The sequence below is a fragment of the Hyperolius riggenbachi genome, chromosome 9, assembly GCF_040937935.1.
Source record: "Hyperolius riggenbachi isolate aHypRig1 chromosome 9, aHypRig1.pri, whole genome shotgun sequence".
Lineage (NCBI taxonomy): Eukaryota > Metazoa > Chordata > Amphibia > Anura > Hyperoliidae > Hyperolius > Hyperolius riggenbachi.
In genome coordinates, this window is record NC_090654.1 from 54,658,335 (window position 1) to 54,673,179 (window position 14,845).

The following is a 14,845-nucleotide window of genomic DNA, read 5'->3' on the forward strand; positions in this document are numbered from 1 at the left end:
GTCTGAAAGGAGGAGTTTGAGTGACTATGGACTTCTTGCATATGAGCTACTTTGTATCAGCAAAAGTTGGTACACAAGAAGGTGTGCTTACTGGCCAGGTGTCTCTCTACAGGACCGTGCAGCTATGTGTGTGGGGTTGGGTCTCGCAGTAGACTGCTGCTTCAATGGAGGACATGGCCCCATGCTCCGTTCTGCTCCTCCCTCCGATTTTGATGTATTTTGCAGGCAACGGTGGTCACTTTCCAGGAGCGACAGCTCAGCTCTGCACTACACCGGCAGCATTCTTCTGTAATGTAAGGGTCCTCACTTGAGTTATGAAGTTGGGACGTCACCAGTGTAGTGCAGAGATGCCGCTCCTGCAATGGAGGGGGAGAAACGCTGCCTGCACAATACATCTGAATCGGAGGGAGGAGCGGAGTGGAGCAGGAAGGGAGGAAGGGAGGGAAGAGCTGCAGCTGTGCCATAGGTAGCCCGGCAGGGGGACATTCAAGAAGGTTGTCTGCCTCTCCCACATGAAGCGCCTGTAGGCGTGAGCCTACAGTGCCTTATGGAGAATCCAGCAAGTAGGAAGCCTTATTGAAATCCACAAACTGAGTGAATATTTAGCAGATCTTGAAACCTGAGCATATGTTACATAGAGGGCAGCATTTCTGGACACACTTACTGTATAGCTGTCAATTTCCTCCTGCAACAAGCTATGAATTTGTAATGTAGCATTGAGATGATTTAGGATTGTTAAACCAACTCTCGTGATTGCATTTTTTACACACTAATATCTGAAGCCTAAGAAAGTTATCGTCTTCTTTTTTTGTAGCTGTGCGAACATAGGCCATCTCAATAAAATATTAGAATGCAGAGACATATAATATTATAAATATAAAGAAAAAAAATTATAAGTGGAATTCTTTTTTTAACATCCAATTCCCTTTATAAATACATGGAAGGTTTAAAAAAATTATAGAACAGAATAAATGTTTAAAATAATACAATTATGCAGCTTTTGTGACAAACAAATCTGAAGTTAGGAATTGAAAAAGAAAAAGAGAGGAGTCTGATAATAAAATTGACTGTGGTAGGGAACAGAACTTGAGGCTGCTGAGATTTACAGCTGAGTGTAACAAAGAGAAAATAAAGAGCAGGTTATGGCGGCCAACAGATCTCTCTCCAACTAGATTAATCACAGAGAGCTCTGTCTCTTGGTCGATCGGTCGAAATTGCTAGATGTATGGGCACCTCAAAGGACAACTGAAGCGAGTGGAATATAGAAGCTGCCATATTTATTTCCTTTTAAGCAATACTGGTTGCCTGGCTAGCCTGCTAAGCCTCTAATACATTTAGCCATAGACCCTGAACAAGCATGCAGGAGATCACGTGTTTCTGATATTGTCAGATCTGACAAGATTAGCTGCATGCTTGTTCCTGGTGTGATTCAGACACTACTGCAGCCAAATTGATCAGCAGTACTGACAGGCAACTGGTATTTATTAAAAGGAAATGCATATGGCAGCCTCCATTAAATTCTACCTTCAGTTGTCCTTTAAGAATGTCACTGAATCATATATCGCTTGTTTTTTTTGAGACAGATCAAATCTGACCCTTTGTTTTATTTTGTTATAGCTCCAATGTGTTCCTGGACGATACGTTCTCCCCCAAGCTGGGACACTCAGGTCCTCGATTCTGCCCAGACCCATCTGCCAGTTACACTCAGATGAAAACTCAGGATTTGCAGAGGCACCAAGCTTACCTGCCGGACACCTACATGAGGCGAGGGCAGCTGACGGCCCAGACAGACATCTTCTCTGTAGGCGTGGTAAGTCGATACTGCAGACAATCACAAAAACAAAATGTATGATATACAATTGTTTCCATTTCAGATATTTCAAAGTTCTCATTAATAAGCAGATAACTCTGACCCTTACAGGTCCTAGCAGAACTCCTGACTGGATACAAGTCATATGACAAGGGCAGAGAGCCCATCTACTTGGTAAGATTGACTCCCAGTGACATGACAATTTTCATCCCAACAATTTAGTCCAGTCTCTAAAGTAATTTTTTTCCCCTCCTTCTAGAAAGACCTTATCTTAAAAGAGATGGAGCAGGCGAAGGTATGTGTGGAGTCTGCTGGAGATAAGAAGGAGCCTGCAGAACACTTGTGTGCGAGGGAGGTTGCTCAGAAACATGCGGATGTCAGGCCTGGAAGGCCACCAGGAAGTGCGGCTTTTTATCTGGCTTGTGCAGCCTGCCTGTGTCTCAGCAAGAAGAAGGTCCTGTTGTCGGAGGTAAACATGTGCACTGCTGATAAACGCTCTCACTAGTATAAACAAGTGTGTACCAAGGGCATTTAACAAAACCCAACAATTATTTTTTTTTGTAATATTAATTCCAGACTCCCGGGTAATATGGTAATTAAAGACAGAAAATAGAGACTATATAGACACATCCACTGTAGCATTTGGGGTCAAGTAGAGTCGGGGTCATTCCATATCTTGATATTTCAAAAACCATATGACAGTTGCTTTAAATTTCATTGTTTCATGATTGCAACGGCGCCACCTTGGATCTCCCTCCCCAAACTTAACCCTCCCCCCTTTCACCAATGTACTATTCCCCATCCTTGACCTAGCAACCCCCCTCCCAAACATATACCCCCCACACACTGAATGTACTATTCCCTATCCTACCCACCCCTCTCCCCAATATACATAGCATGCACGCACGCACCCTCTCTGCCTGAGCAGTTCCTCCCGATGTAACCCCCAAAATAACCTCTCCCTGTACTAGCAAACTCCCCTACTCCATAACTTCCATTAACCTCAAAAGCAAAAAAAAAATACAGAAAAAAACACCTAAAGCACCCAAATATTCACCTGATGAAGTTCAGAGCTGAAAACCCAAAATGACCATGGCAAAGATTACATTGACAGTTGTGTAATATTGGCACTTGCAAGGGGGAACTCCAGTGCTGTTACCTTGGTGCCAAGGTAGTTTCGGCACAGCTGTGTTTGGCAACTCTGACTGACCTACTGCCAGAAAGGGATTAAGCTGAAATGAGCCCCTAGGCAAGGTACTAGCTTGTGCTTCCCCCTAATTGGCACATGACTTTTCTCATAAGGATGAGACTGAAGTCCAGCAGACCCCATGCATCTGCCTAGGTTGCCTTTAAAATAATCCGGCTCTGCCTACTGCCAGTTCCTCAACTCTGGATCTGATTGATTTGCTCTCCATATTACAGAACATTGATTAGATTGTGAGTCCCTTTGAGTATGTGATTAATGTAATGTTCTGGATACAGAAAATCTGAGCTAAATGTAATAACAATAAAAATCTTTGATCTCCTGCCAGGTAATTGATCTGATTGAAAAAGCAGAAAATGAATTTAAAACTTCTTCAAGAGAGTCAAAGGAAGAGATGTCCAGCTGGAACGTGCCAGAGGAAAGTGATGAAGCCATATTCCCAGGCTGTGCACAACTGAGGGGGGCAGCGCCATCTTGTCATAGCCCACCCAAAGCCTACGGTGTGTCAGACTGTCTGAATCTCAGGAGCACGTGCCACATGGAAGCCAGTGAGATCCTGACAAGGAGACCCTGCGAGTTGGACGAGTCCGGACAATACTTTCTGTCCCCCGGAGGAATATGGTGCGATCTAGAATCCGATCTGACGTCTTCCAAAGCTGCAACCTCAGCATCTACTAATGGGCATGCAACAAACCATCACTTCTCAGACCTCAACAGTCCATGTGAGTATCCTGAAAATACAACACCTTGCTGCTAGCTTTGTCCAGTATAAAGGCTAGTCTACAATGAAAATCTAATTGTAACTCAGCTACACACAGCTAACTGAGCTAACTGAGCACAATAAATATAATAAAATATAATATTTATACAAACATCTCATCTACTATTAGTAATTTTGGCCAGTTTAGTCCTGCCTAGCCAACTCCAAGCCAAGTTAATAAACTCTGTGCTGTCTCTTTCTTCTGGGTAAACCTATCACTCTAGCCTGCTAATGGGACACTGTGGAGTAGCAGTAATATGAGGAGTTATCATTTTTCTCCCCTTTCTTGTAATCAAGCCTCCGTTTTTCCAACTGCCAAGCAAGCAATATCTCCCTCTGTCCATAGAACGAAAATTCCGTACAGATCACCTGGCAGGACTAAAGAGGTCACCACCAGTGATAAATTTCAGAATGTAAATCAGGGAAAGGAAAGATCTTACAATTGGAAAATACTGACTAAATCATTTAAAAATGAATATTGTAAGAAATTAAAGAGACTCTAACAAAATTGTCAGCCTTATTTCTTCTATCCTATAAGTTGCTATACATGTTCTAATGTAGTTTGGATTACTGCAGCCTTTCCTAGTTGCACCGCGGCTGTATTATCTCTGTTAAATAATCTAATCTTCTTTCCTCTGATGGCTTTGTCGGGCTCAGGCACTCGGGCAGGAATGTGCTACTCTGTGATAGGATAGAAGTTATACACACCCTCTCCAGGCCCCCTGCAAGCTCTGTATGACTCACACACTGAGCTATTCTCAGCCTATCACATGCCATGTCTTTTGTTTGTAAACACTGCCTAAAACTGGCAATTACAAGCCAGGATTGCAGCAGGGAGTGGGAGAAACAGCACAGAGGGACCCAGGAGAGTACAGCTTCTCTTTAAGCTATTGTAGTCATTATGTTATTTTCACTACAGTTCCTCTTTAGTTTCCAACATTTTTCCTCTCCCTTGTAATTGACACCCAATCCAAACAATCTTAATACCTAACCTTATCCTTCCCTACTTGTGCCCCTCCATCTAGCGATGATGGGCAGATTGACTAAAGCTAAATACTCACTCACCATCCCATGGAGGAAGATGGAACCAGTGACGTTTCCCTGATGACGAGCGTTCCACGATCCATCTCCTGGCCGGTGGGAATGCGCATTGTCACACGACGGGTGTGAATGGGAAGTGATCGCGTTACTTTGCGACCGATTCCGCCCGCTCCCTATGCAGTGTAAATCTTGCTTGTCTAGCTGCCGTGACTCCTGCTCTCCTCCACCGTCTCCCCCGAGCACTGCTTTCAGGTGGAGTGCCACCATGAAGGAGAGAGTAGAGAAGACTGGGAGTCACGACTGCTGGACAGGTGTGATTTTACAATGCATGGCCCCTGGGGGGTGGCTTCACATTAACCATGTGTTTGTTTCAGGCGTGTAAATCAGATACTACTCCAGCCCAAGATCAGCATGACTGTCAACAACTCATCAACTGGTATTCTTGAAAGGGAAATAAGTGTCAGCCTCCAAATCCCTCTCACTACAGGGTCCCTTTAAACAAAAATGTTTACAAAAGGTTTTAGATTTACAAGGTATCATTTTGTGGCTAGATATTCACTTTGTCTTGTGTTGCAAAATAATGATATATATTTTGTAAAGCGCCTACTACACTCTGTCATTGTCTCCTACTAACATAGCTATGTTTTCTGCCTCTTTAGCAGAGAGCGATGATCCGTCTTGGGGAATAGAAGTTAATATGGCCAAAATGAAGCTAATGCAGAATATTGAACTCTACGAGGATGAGAAGGTGGACAGTTCTGTTCTGTTTGATTCATAAATTTCAAGACTGATTTATCTGTCATAAAGAGAGCAGCTTACAGGTTACCTTAGAAACAATGCCGCGGCCAATGGGGTTATCCCGGAATCTGTTTCGGTGCTTGAATGTCTATTCCTAGTGGAAGCAGGGAGCCATTTTCTTGGAGACTGTTTCAGCTACCTCACTACGTCTTGGAACTCTGGGTAAAAACTGAGCCATTAACACTCATCCTTGTTGAGGAAACCATTTTGGAGCTGTAATGCAAGTGAGGACATCTCCTTTGCCAGCCAAAGTCATCTGCTGAGGGAGTTTGCAATTCTTTCACTTGGAAACCCCAGGTACACATTTCCAAGTACTACGAAAGACATCCGCCAGTCACTATAGCTAATGGTGCATGCTAGCTGCTGCCCAGTGAAGTTATACAGAGACAAGAAGGGCTGCTTTACATGAATGCTAAAAATGCAAGAGGGGGGGATCTGCAGGCCGAGTTCACATACGGGTGCTTTTTGGGCCCGATTCACGCTTTGCTGACTGCCAGCGATCAACAAAGTGCTTCCACACGAGTAATCCCGTGGAATTACTCACAGTGCGGCATTTGCGATTTCCAACAATTGCAAACGCAATGCATGTAGCATTCTCCCGGTGATTGCTTTGCGTTTCTCATTCACTAGAAAAATCGCAAAACCCAATTGCTGAAAAATCGCATAATATTGCAATGCAAAATCCTGATGACAGGTGGGAACGGGGCCTAACGATTCGGCGGCTGTTACCCATAGCAGGGACGTCACAAGAGAGTCGGCTTAGGGGCAGAGAACGTATTGGGGCCTGAGCACGCTAATTTTAGAAACACATTAATGTTAGAGATTGGAAAAAACAGACAGAAACGCCTTAGTGTGCTACGGCCCTGAATCCTGCCTTGCCTGTAAAAATATGTAGGAAATGGGAGAGATGTGAATAGGTCCTTATCCTTTCCTGAATGAACTACAGGCAAAATACTTTGAAAACACTAATGTAAATATTGTTCATTAAAATAAAAAAGCTAAATTAAAGTGTATGCGAGAGAGTCCTATCTGTATGTACTGTGTGGTAAACCCCAGCCTAGGAATGTTCAAAAGATTTTACTTTTTGTTTTAGGCTTGGTTCACATTAGCTTTTGCCAACGGAACCGGCCGTACGGTTCCGTGGTCCATTCCGCTGAACAGACAAAAAAATGCAGCAGGAACACATTTTCCAGACCGTGTCGCTCAGCGGAATGGAAACGGAAGTTTTTGCAGCACAATAGGAACCTATGGAAAACTGTCTGTAAAAACGGACCGTATTTCAGGATCCAGATGGCCGGATCCATATGGCGAGTTCCGCAATAAAATGCAGATTTGAACCGGGCCTTAGACAAAGCAAGGAAGGGGTACAACTACTGTTAGTAAGACTGCTTTTGTGTTATTGTATTGCTATCCATGTCATCACTGGACAGATTTCAACTGTTTCTGCATAAAGCAGGGTGGATAAAAATCAATAAATTAAAAAAAAAAAATCTATTTTTTTTTAATTTAATAACCTGTTCAGGACCATAGACTTACACCCCCTTGTGACCAGGCTATTTTTTTTTCACTAATTAGGGCTCTGCAACTGTAAGTTCTCACTGCAGAGCCGTACAAGTCAGCACACAAGTGATCCCCCTCCCCTTTTATGCTCACCAACAGAGCTTTCTGTTGGTGAGCTCTGACCCCTGCTGACATGTTTGTTTATTTATATAATTATTTGTTGTTGTTTTTTCTTATTAAATTTCACTATTTCCCCCCCCCCCCCCCCTCCCCTTGCCAGCCAATCCCCGCGATCGCCTGTCATAGGCGTCAGCCTATGAGAGCCAATCACTCCTCTGCCTCCCCAGGGGACAGCCGAGTGACACGGCTGTCCCCAGTACAGCGCTGCTGTAGATCGCAGTGCTGTACAACGTAAATAGACGCCATCTAACAGTCTCCTATCGGCGATCGCCGCTGGGAGACTCAAGTGGGGATGCGCACGCCATCCCCTGCAAGGACTTTATGCCAATTGGCGTTAGGCGGTACTGGGGGAGACGCTGGGTGCGGCAACAGGTTAAATTACATTTTTTTTAAATAAAATGCTTTTTGAAGAAAATATATTACCAATACCATCCAAAGGTTATTCCATAATGAAATAAAGATTCGTTTTTTAAATTATCTCACTAATATTATAAATGCGTTTGGATGTTTGTTACTCAATCACACAACAATGGCTGAACGGATTTGAATGAAATTTGGCACACACATAGTACATTACCTGGAATTACATATAGGATACTTTTTATCCCCATAACCAAAAAGTGGGTGGAGACAAATACAAATTTCACTGGGAAAATGTAAACTGCAGCCATTCTTACAGTGTTAATGGCAGGGTTCTCAAACTTTGCAAAGTCGGTCACTGGGTGACTGGGATTAATATTCAGAAAAATAGGTGGAGACTACAATAGCCAATCAAGCTAGCAGCATGGAACTTTTTTTTTTTTTTTGCCTTAAGTGTCCCTTTAAGTGTGAGGAGGGAGGGGCAAGCAGACGAGCAGTACTGGGGCTAAAAAAAAAAAAAACCTAATATGAAAAGTTGTTAAAAATCTTCATCTATGTGCATATTAAAGGGAAGGTCCAAGCAAAATAAAAAAATGAGTTTCACTTACCTGGGGCTTCTGCCAGCCCCATGCAGCCATCCTGTGCCCTCGTAGTCACTCACTGCTGCTCCAGTCCCCCACTGGCAGCTTGCCGACCTCGGAGGTCGGCGGGCCGCATTGCGTACATTTTTACGCATTCCCGCTATTGCAGGAACATTAACACATACATTTTTACGCATTACTGGTTCAATGCGTACATTTTTACGCATTGAACCAGTAATGCGTAAAAATGTATGTGTTAATGTTCCTGCACTAGCGGGAATGCGTAAAAATGTACGCAATGCGGCCCGCCGACCTCCGAGGTCGGCAAGCTGCCAGTGGGGGACTGGAGCAGCAGTGAGTGACTACGAGGGCACAGGATGGCTGCATGGGGCTGGTAGAAGCCCCAGGTAAGTGAAAACTCATTTTTTTATTTTGCTTGGACCTTCCCTTTAAAGTTTATACCAGCAACAATAAGTCTTTATGTAGAAAACCATGATTTAAATCAAGCCTTACTGACTGGTGATTTAAATTGTGAATTAAATCAGTTTGAATTAAATGAAATCCACCATGGGATAAAGTGTACCTGAAGGGAAAAAAGTGCCCCTGGGGGTAATCACCTTGGTAGGGGGGACGGCTCTGGATCCTGAAAGGACAACTGTAATGAGAGGTATAGGGAGGCTGACATATTTATTTCCTTTTAACCCTCCTGGCGGTCTATTAAAAACTGCCAGGGGGCAGCGCAACCGTGTTTTTTTTTTTTTTTTAAATCATGTACCGAGCCTAGGGCTTGCTACATGATAGCCGCTGTGCAGCGGCATCCACCTACCCTCTTCGATCGCCTCCGGCGATCAGGAAATCCCGTTCAAAGGTCATGGACGTCGTGACGTCTAAGGGAGTCCCGATCCACCCCTCAGCGCTGCCTGGCGCTGATAGGCCAGGCAGCGCAGGGGTCTAGGGGGGGGGGGGGGGGGCTCTGCAGCGACGCGGATAGCGGCGAATCGGCGAGGGGCGGCGGCGATCGGTGTGCTCACGGCTCACGCAGCTAGCAAAGTGCTAGCTGCGTGCAGCAAAAAAAAAAAAAATTGCGCAAACCGGCCCAGCAGGGCCTGAAAAAACTTCCTGCGCAGCTTTTAAGCAGTACAAGTTGCCTGGCTATCCTGCTGATCCTCTGCCTTGAATACTTTTAGCAGTAGATCCTGAACAAGCATGCAGCAGATCAGGTGTTTCAGACATTGTCAGTTCTGACAAGATTAGCTGCATGCTTGTTTCTGGTGTTATTCAGACACTTCTGCAGCCAAATAGACCAGCAGGGCTGCCAGGCAACTGGTATTGTTGAATAGGAAATAAATATGGCAGCCTCTATATTCTGCTCACTACAGTTGTCCTTCAAGAGGCTTCCCCTGAGCTTCTCCGCAGGCCCAATACTGGGCCCCCTGAAAAAAAGAGCTTGTTGCCGCTTGTTTACAGCTCGCGCATGCGCACTAGCACGGACTCACTCGGGCTCTGGTGGAAAAAAACGAGCGTCATCAGGTCTGTGCTACTGCGCAGGCGCTTCTGGGGTCTCTCTGCTGGATCGGCCTGGCTGTAGAGGATAGGGAAAGCCTCTTATGATCCAGAGGCTTCCCCCTCCCGGGGTAAGTATCAAAAATACTGTATTGCAAGACAAGACCAATAACATCTATATTGTGCTTTTCTCCTGACAGAATCAAAGCGCTTGCAAACCTCACAGCTTGGGGAACTTCAGCCTAAACAAACATACTGTCATCAAGTTACATTAGTTATGTTCATTAGAATAGATAGGTAATATAATCTCTTACCCACCTCGTTTTAAAAGAGCAGGCAAATGTTTGTGATTCATGGGGGCTGCCATCTTTGTCATGGGGGCAGCCATCTTTTTGGTTGAAAGGAGGTGACAGGGAACAGGAGACACAGTTCCAACTGTCCTCCCTCCCCCTCCCAGCTGCATGTGCTAGGCTTCAAATATCAAATTCAAAATGTAAAACAAAAAAAACAAAAAAATTGCACCAAAACAGCAGAACGAGAACATCATCAGAAATCCCATCATGCTTTGCACAGCATTAGGGGAAAAATGCCCGGGCAGTTTTTTTCTGTGCAGCTAAAAATGAGGCTTGTATAAGAGAAAAAAAGTTCTGATGATGTGAAACAGTTAAAGAAACACCAGGCCTTTCCAGTGCTGCTGAGTCGATTTTTAGTCTGGAGGTTCACTTTAATAACTCATGTGAACAGAATTGAATGTCATCTTATGACAATTACATGTTATTGGAACTCAATTAGAGCCTTACTGATTGTTCTCACCACAATTTCAAGGGCGCTATCTGCACAGAGTTTGTATGTTCTCCTCGTGTCTGCGTGGGTTTCCTCCGGGCACTCCGCTCTCATCCCACATCCTAAAAACATACAGATAAGTTAATTGCCTCCTTCCTAAATAAGCCCTAGCCTATAATGGCCATATGACTATGGTAGGGATTAGATTGTGAGCACTTCTGAGGGACAGTTAGTGACATGACTATGTACTCTGTATAAGCACTGTGGAAGATGTCAGTGGTATATAAATATTAAATAATAATAGTACAAACACTAATTTTAATCTTTTTGTCCCTATATAATTTGATATTTGTATAAGTATTACAGTGTGTCATGTTTATTGCTTACAATACAATATAATAATACAATAACATTTGTAAAGCGCTTTTCTCCCATAGGACTCAAAGCGCATAGTTGTGTCTCAGATGAATACAGGGTTTCAGGCTGGACTGCGGTACAGAGGAGATAGTCAGGTGTTCATAAATGCCAGAAAGAAGAGGTGGGTTTTCAGAGAATCTGTAACGTCGAAACGTCCCCTGGGGGGTACTCACCTCGGGTGGGGGAAGCCTCCGGATCCTAATGAGGCTTCCCACGCCGTCCTCCGTCCCTCAGGGGTCTCGCTGCAGCCCTCCATACAAGATGACGTCAATATTTACCTTCCTGGCTCCTCGCAGGCGCTCTGACGGCTGTCGGCTCCGAAGTAGGCGGAAATACCCGATCGCCGTCAGGTCTGCTCTACTGCGCAGGCGCAAGTTTCTGGCGCCTGTGCAGTAGAGCGGACCCGACTGAGATTGGGTATTTCCGTCTACTTCTGAGCCGAAAGCAGCCACAGCGCCCCCGCTGGAGCCAGCAAAGGTAAATATTGAATTTACAGTCGGGTCTGTCGCCGGCTGTTTGGAGGGCTGCAACGAGACCCCCGTGGGACAGAGGACGGTGTGGAAAGCCTCATTAGGATTCCGAGGCTTCCCCCCACCCGAGGTGAGTACCCCCCAGGGGATGTTTTTGATGTTACAGAGTCTCTTTAAATGCTTCCAGGGATGGTGCTATCCTGATTGCGTGTGGCAGGGAGTTCCAAAGTCTAGGGGCAGCATGAAAGAAGGCTCTGTCTCCAAAGGTTTTGAGGTAGACTCTGGGGGTTACCAAGGGGTTACATCCTTTTGATCTAAGATTGTGGGGGGTATGATGTAGTTGCAGCAAGTCCTTCAGATATCCAGGGCCCAGATTGTGCAAGGATTTGAATGTCAGTAAGCCAATATTAAACACAATTCTCCATTTTATCATTAGCCAGTGGAGAACACAGGGTTGGTGTTATGTGGCAATGGCGGGGTTGGCTCGTTACCAGCCTTGCGGCGGCATTCTGTACTGATTGCAGGTGGCGTAGGTCTTCCTTATGAAGGCCTGTGTAGAGAACATTGCAGCAGTCCAACCATGCTGTGATGAAGGCATGAACTAGGGTTGGAAGATCCTCTAAAGGAATGAGGCGTTTAATCCTTGCAATATTCCTTAGGTTAAAGAAGGAATGTTTCACAACAGCTGAGATTTGATTCCTGAAGCTTAATTTCCCATCAATCAGTACTCCCAGGCTGCGCACACAGTCTGAGTTGTTCAGGTCTGAGCTCCCTATCCTTAGCGGTGTTGGTTGAGGCTGGGGCTGCTTTGCTGTCAAGCCCTGACCTTCGATAACAAGAACCTCAGTTTTGTCAGCATTAAGTTTTAGCCAGTTATTGAGCAAGATTTCATAATCGACTGTGTCAAAAGCCGCTGAGAGGTCGAGCAAAATCAGGATGGAGCATTGGCCTTTGTCTCTTGCCATGAGCAGATCATTGCAAATCTGGGTGAGGGCTGTTTCACAGCTGTGATATTTCCTGAAGCCAGATTGAAGAGGGTTAATGATGCTGTTTCTGGAGAGCCTGGCTTCAAGTTGGAGGTAGACAGCTTTTTTAATAATTTTCCCTAGAAAGGGGAGGTTTGAGACAGGTCTGTAGCTATTTAGAGCGTCTGGGTCTAAGGATGGTTTCTTGAGTAGTGGCCTGACGATTGCTTCTTTCAGACAGGAGGGAAACCACCCTTCTTGTAAGGAGCCGTCACTATTTTGTGGTATGCCGGTGTTATACCAGTTATCTTCATAGCTCCAACCCTCTCTCTTGAACACCCCACCTTGTGTGTCCCTCTCCCTCACCTCTTACATTGTAAGGGCCCTCTCACACTAGCGCCATGCAGCATTTTACCGCAGCCTACCGCTCGGGCAATGAAAGTCTATGGGGTAGATCACTTTGCCTGCGGTGCGCTGCGCTGGAAGTACTTACTTAGTGCATCCCTACGTTACCGTGCGGTTCCTGCTGCGGACCGGATGTCATGTAAGTCTACAGCGACGCGTGTTTTTTTAAAAAGACCATTCTCTGCGCCGCCTGAAAGCGCATTTTGTCAATACAGTTCCACGCACGTCATCCATTCGACCACAGGAAGTGATCGCTAGAGAGTGTTACTTCCTGTATGGCCTGTTGCCAGACTCCCTGTCCTGTTGCCAGACTCCCTGTCCCACGTATTAATGCAGTAATTCCCAAAGGCCTGTTTTTGGTGGTCCCTGGACCGAACCGCACCGCTACCACCATCTCTTCTCCACCACCATATGGACTCAGTGACTTGTCTGCTATATTTATCTCTACATTGCAAACTACGTACCATTGTTTCTTGTTATATGACTATTTTGTGTACCATTGTTTAACATTGTAATGCCTATGTAACATTGTTTATTATTGTAATGCCTCCTCTATCTATTGTACAGCTCTGCGTAACACACTCACCTAAAGAATTATTAGGAACACCAGTTCAATTTCTCATTAATGCAATTATCTATTCAACCAATCACATGTAAGTTGCTTCAATGCATTTATGGGTGTGGTCCTGATCAAGACAATCTCCTGAACTCCAAACTGTATGTCAGAATGGGAAAGAAAGGCGATTTAAGCAATTTTGAGCGTGGCATGGTTGTTGGTGCCAGAGGGGCCGGTCTGAGTATTTCACAATCTGCTCAGTTACTGGGATTTTCACACACAATCATTTCTAGGGTTTACAAAGAATGGTGTGAAAAAGGAAAAAAACATCCAGTATGCGGCAGTCCTGTGGGTGAAAATGCCTTGTTGATGCTAGAGGTCAGAGGAGAATGGGCTGACTGATTCAAGCTGATAGCAACGTTGACTGAAATAACCACTCGTTACAACCGAGGTATTCAGCAAAGCATTTGTGAAGCCACAACACGCACAACCTTGAGGCGGATGGGCTACAACAGCAGAAGACCCCACCGGGTACCACTCATCTCCACTACAAATAGGAAATAAGAAGCTACAATTTGCACAAGCTCACCAAAATTGGACAGTTGAAGACTGGAAAAATGTTGCCTGGTCTGAGGAGTCTCGATAGTCAGAATTTAGCGTAAACAGAATAAAAACATGGATCCATCATGCCTTGTTACCACTGTGCAGGCTGGTAGTCGTGTAATAGTGTGGAGGATGTTTTCTTGGCACTTTAGGCCCCTTAGTGCCAATTGGGCATTGTTTAAATGCCACGGACTACCTGAGCATTGTTTCTGACCAAGTCTATCCCTTCATGACCACCATGTACCCATCTTCTCATGGCTACTTCCAGTAGGATAATGCACCATGTCACAAAGCTCGAATTATTTCAAATTGGTATCTTGAACATGATAATGAGTCACTGCACTAAAATGGCCCCCACAGTCACCAGATCTCAACCCAATAGTGCATTTTTGGGACGTGATGGAACGGGAGCTTCGTGCCCTGGATGTGCATCCCACAAATCTACATCAACTGCAAGATGCTATCCTATCAATGTGGGCCAACATTTCTAAAGAATGCTTTTAGCACCTTGTTGAATCAATGCCACGTAGACTTAAGGCAGTTCTGAAAGCGGAAGGGGGTCAAACACCGTATTAGTATGGTGTTCCTAATAATCCTTTAGGTGAGTGTATGTTAGTGCTTTATAAATAAAGTTTATTAATATTTATGCTGAATTGGTGGCCTCCGGCACTGTGGTTTTTGCAGTCATGGTATTTCTTAATTGTTGTGTCTATCCCTATCAAATTCATACTTCACAGGTAAAGGGAAGTAAGAAAAATTATTCCAAGATTTCCAATAAAGGTTTGACAGATGTTGTCAAAGTGGGACTCCATAAATAGTAAAAGCCCCCCCACAACACCTAGGGCTGTTATCAGGCATAGACAAACCAACCACTTGCTTATAGCCTCACCTGCAGAAGGGGTGCCAAAA

At 44.8% G+C, this 14,845-nt stretch overlaps 1 protein-coding gene and 1 long non-coding RNA gene across 3 annotated transcripts in view; one reads left to right on the forward strand and one right to left on the reverse strand.

Moving 5' to 3' along the window:
* Nucleotides 1-6,621, forward strand: part of IRAK2 (interleukin 1 receptor associated kinase 2) — a 33,122-nt gene extending 26,501 nt beyond the window's left edge. The window contains exons 6-10 of one of the 2 annotated variants that reach the window (XM_068252793.1): nucleotides 1,618-1,810; nucleotides 1,922-1,984; nucleotides 2,070-2,279; nucleotides 3,343-3,736; nucleotides 5,475-6,621. In XM_068252793.1, coding sequence (XP_068108894.1) covers nucleotides 1,618-1,810; nucleotides 1,922-1,984; nucleotides 2,070-2,279; nucleotides 3,343-3,736; nucleotides 5,475-5,593 — 979 coding nt within the window. In that variant the 3' untranslated portion in view covers nucleotides 5,594-6,621. The remainder of the gene's footprint in view (nucleotides 1-1,617; nucleotides 1,811-1,921; nucleotides 1,985-2,069; nucleotides 2,280-3,342; nucleotides 3,737-5,474) is intronic. The other variant, XM_068252795.1, reaches the window with a different exon arrangement.
* The window catches only part of LOC137532370 (uncharacterized), a 33,314-nt gene that overhangs the window by 3,767 nt on the left and 14,702 nt on the right, over nucleotides 1-14,845 (reverse strand). The window contains exons 2-3 of the long non-coding RNA XR_011023912.1: nucleotides 10,551-10,642; nucleotides 1,745-1,821 (exon numbers count right to left, since the gene is read on the reverse strand). This is a non-coding gene — a long non-coding RNA (uncharacterized lncRNA). The remainder of the gene's footprint in view (nucleotides 1-1,744; nucleotides 1,822-10,550; nucleotides 10,643-14,845) is intronic.